The sequence below is a fragment of the Myotis brandtii genome, unplaced genomic scaffold (genome assembly GCF_000412655.1).
Source record: "Myotis brandtii unplaced genomic scaffold, ASM41265v1 scaffold105, whole genome shotgun sequence".
NCBI lineage: Eukaryota > Metazoa > Chordata > Mammalia > Chiroptera > Vespertilionidae > Myotis > Myotis brandtii.
Window position 1 is genome coordinate 853,560 of NW_005353538.1, and position 4,039 is coordinate 857,598.

The window sequence follows — 4,039 nt, forward strand, 5'->3', positions numbered from 1 at the left end:
TCAATCTTGCTGGGCTCAGAATCAGGACACTCTCCTTTTCTGATGCCTAAAAAACACACACATGACTCCCTCTTGAGCCTATCCAAGAGTCTAAGCCCAGCAGCCTAGCTGATACCCAGGTCTGCTGCACACAGAGGCTGGGAGGGCCCACACTCTCCTGTCTTTCACTTACTCATTCTTCTCTAACGCGTGCTCCAGCTCCTTGGTAAACAGGCTCTTCTCTCCAATCTGCCACACAAGAGCGAGAGAATGAATCTCTTGGGAGAAGGAAAGAGGAGGGGACAAGGGTTGGGCTGGGTGGGCATTATTACCTTAGAGAGTGCAGTATCAAGAATCTTGTCCCCTGTGGTGGACATAGCAACTGAGGAGAGAGTCAACCGGTCACACATTGATCAGCATTCATTGTGGCCCTACTAAAGCCAGTACTCTGCTAAGATTCAGGGTAGACACAGGGGCACATAAGCCCCAGCTCCAACCCTCTGGGAATGTACAATCTCTCAGGAAGATCAAGACCCTCATAAAAAGACCCAAGCCCTAGCTGGTTTGGCTCAGTGGATAGAGCATCGGTCTGGGGACTGAAGGGTCCCAAGTTCGATTCCGGTCAAGGGCATGTACCTCGGTTGCAGGTTCCCTGGCTCTGGTTGGGGTGCATGCAGGAGGCAACCAATCGATGAGTCTCTCTCACATTGATATTTCTGTCTCTACCTCTCCCTTCCACTCTCTCTGAAATCAATAGAAAAATACCCTTGGGTGAGGATTAACAAATATAAATAAATAAATAGGCTCAATGCAGAAGACATTAAATGCCAGGCTAGCCCTGGTAGAGGGGTGAGGAGTCTTCCAAACTGGGAGTAGCCAAGATTTCTTGGCGGCAACAGGACCAGGCTGTGGTCCCAGGCAGAGCTGGAAACACTGCTCTCCCCTCCAGAGCAGGCGAGGGCTTCCCATCACTTCCATTACTGTCCGGAAAACTCACCGATTTCAAACTGCAGGCCTGGGTTTAAGGTTTTCAGCATTGCCACCACGCTGTCCGTCTGTATGCGCGCCAGCTGGGGGCAGAAATTGGCATTAGTCCTGTCCTTCCCTGGCCACTGCCCTGAGCTCAGATGCTCATAGGGTCAAGACAATCCTGAAGGGACTGGAATTCAAAGAAGGTGTTGAATGCCCACCTTGGGAGGAGAGGGGTCTGGTTTAGGAGTCCTCTGCACCCCAACAACTTCCCCAGCCCAGGGACTCTCTCTCCACAGAATGCAATCTGCCATTGTGCATAAAATTCTAACACCCAGCTACCCCATTTCCTCCAGCCCTGAGTTGCTGGGCCCCCCAACTTAGAATATTGTGCACACAGACTCTTCCCACAAACCTCCACCCAGTACCTGCACTCACCTGGCTCTTGCGGGTACCCACGCGAATCACTCTCATCTTTGGGCTGTTTCCTTCCTGCAAAAAAAAATTCCCAGGTCACAGTCCCTCTGTTCCTTGTGTTCCTCAACACCTTGTCCAAGAAACAGATCACTGGCTTGAAGAAAGGAATCTCAGCCCCTGGCCAGCGGCCACCCAAGGCTGGTCCCTTTCCTGTCCTCGGTACCTTCTGCTCTCCTCACAGACCCAGAGAAGCAGAGACCAGAAGGAAACGACAGTAGGATCTGCTATTGCTGCACTAACCAGGACACTGAGTGCACAAGCCCATCCTGGCCACGGCAGTGGAGTGCTGCACAGAGCCAGGTGGGCAAAGAGATAAGGGCCATCAACGTGGCCACAGAGAGGGTGGGAACTGCGGCAGGAGGGGCAGGGCAGCTGGGGCCACACAGGCTGAGTCACTGAGGACAAGTTCAAGCATCCACAGCAGAACAGGCATTAAGGAAGCGTCAGTGCCACCTAGATCCAAGAGCTATCCAACAGCTGCCAAACTATGAACCCCCTAATCTGATCGAATGATTACACAAGGGGCTGAGGTCAACAGATCTGATGTACAGTCCTGCTCAGCCTCTTGGCTGGGCGACCTTGGGCACATCACCCCTGCAGTACTTTCTTGTTCATCTATAAGATGAAGAGTGTTGGACCCAGGTATCATTTGCCTTTGATGTTCTATAAGACTAAGAGACATTCACCTGGAGTGCTGCCTGTGGTTTCACCAACAAGGAAATATTGGGACATCAAACCAAGAACTCAACACACTCTCCTTCCAGGACAAAGGTGTTCGGTGCCAAGCAAGCAGAACTGGGTTCTTCAGCCTGAGATCTTATTTCTTTCTAGACCTGACAGTTGCCACTGTAGATACTTTCAACTTTCCCTGTTCTGGGATCTTTAGCCCAGGGAGCTGTTTCGCTAGGCGGCACCCGAGGAGTAGGTGACAACTAGTTGGTCTTGGACTGCAGTATATTCCATTCCAATCTCTTCTCTAAACAACAAACACTGGCCCGGCCGGCATGGCTCAGTGGTTAAACATCGACCTATGAAGGAGGTCATGGTTCAATTCCCCATCAGGGCACATGCCTGGGGTTTCAGGCTTGATCCCCAATTGGGGTTGTGCAGGAGGCAACTGATCAATGAATCTCTCATCATTGATGGTTCTCTCTCTCCCTCTCTGAAATCAATAAAAAAACATTAAACAAACAAAAACCAACCCTGGGGGAGCCTGAGAAATTAGGCGAGGCTTGGAATGCTAAACATGGCCACTAATTCTGGGCCACAGGGAAACCACACAAAGACATCTAAGGTCCCAGAACTGCGAGGTTCAGGCAATCCCTTAGGTTCATTGAGTCTGCACAACATAGTTAAATGATTCCATCGAAACTGGTTATTTAGCATGTATATGCTAGAGCTACCGCTTTTAATCTTCACGGCCACATATCAGGTGGACAGGGCGGACGTCTTTGGGACCATGTTGTAACAGCAAAGCCAGGCTCCGAAGGGTGAAGTGACTTGTCCAGGGTCACACAGCTCCTAATGGGCAGAGGGCTGGAGCTGGAATCCAGACCTTTCTACTCCCAGTCCAGTGCTCAGGAATGTCTGCAGTGGCAAGGAATCCTCTACTCACTAGCAGGCTGGGCAGCGGCAGATAAGCAGCTGCCCATCTCTTTCTTATCTCAGGCTGGCAGCAGCCTCCAGCGGCTCTGCAGTTCGCATCTGCACCAGCGCAGAGCTCGCGCGGAGCAGCTGGGGATTGGGAGACACCAGGGCGAGGGCGCTCCCCTCCCGCCCCCAGGGTAGTGACCCAGGGGTGTGTTGCAGCTTTTTTTTTTTTTTAATTGATCCCAGAGAGGAAGGGAGAAGAAGAGAGACAAACATCAATGATGAGAGAGAATCATCGATTGGCTGCCTCCTGCACAACCCACACTGGGGACTGAGCCCGCAACCCGGGCCTGTGCCCTGACCGCGAGTGGAACCGTGACCTCCTGGTTCAGAGGTCCACGCTCAACTCCTGAGCCACGCCGCCGGGCGCAGCTGGGGTTTGGGGAGAAGGCTGGGGCTGGGTGACTGGTGAGACGGAAAAAGGGAAGAAGGTGCTCTTCCTGGATGTGTGTGTGCAGCTCGGAGACTGGGGGGCGTGCTCTCCCCTCTGGATGCACGTGGAACATTTCCCAAGATGGCGGGACCCCACCGCGGCCCGGCCCTTGGGAAGGGATCCCGGGGAACGGGATCCCTTCTCGGTCTGGGCGCTACTGCGGCGCACGAGCTTCCTCGGTCTGCGCCACCTGAACCTAGACCCGCCGGTGCCAGCCCTGGAGGACTCCCACCCAGACCCCGCAGGAGGGGACAACGCCTCCATTCTTAACCCCTTCCGCACCGCCCGCCCACTTCCTCTCCTTCCACAGGGCGGCTCAGAGACTGGCCCTTTAACAGCTATGCGGGCGGGGCCGGGAGGGGGGAAGACGGACAGTAGTTCCGACCAATAGACGACACAGAGGGTGGTAACCCGAAGCCAATCACTGCATCCCTAGTCTGGACACCGAAGTCCCGAGGGTCACGAGTTCAGGACTCACCGCCGGCGCGGCCGCGTGGCTGGGGGCAGACATGGCAGTGCCCGGTCAGCAGG

General features: G+C 54.1%; 1 protein-coding gene across 6 annotated transcripts in view; it reads right to left on the reverse strand.

Moving 5' to 3' along the window:
* Positions 1–4,037, reverse strand: part of HMBS (hydroxymethylbilane synthase) — an 8,883-nt gene extending 4,846 nt beyond the window's left edge. For 3 of the 6 annotated variants that reach the window (XM_014538914.1, XM_014538930.1, XM_005856766.2), the window contains exons 1-5: positions 3,987–4,037; positions 1,387–1,440; positions 977–1,049; positions 312–361; positions 173–228 (exon numbers count right to left, since the gene is read on the reverse strand). In XM_014538914.1, the coding sequence (XP_014394400.1) occupies positions 173–228; positions 312–361; positions 977–1,049; positions 1,387–1,440; positions 3,987–4,019 (266 nt within the window). In that variant the 5' untranslated portion in view covers positions 4,020–4,037. Of the gene's footprint in view, positions 1–172; positions 229–311; positions 362–976; positions 1,050–1,386; positions 1,441–1,588; positions 1,761–3,986 lie in introns of those variants that run through there. The other 3 variants (XM_014538933.1, XM_014538924.1, XM_014538915.1) reach the window with 3 other exon arrangements.
* Positions 4,038–4,039: the final 2 nt, after the last annotated feature.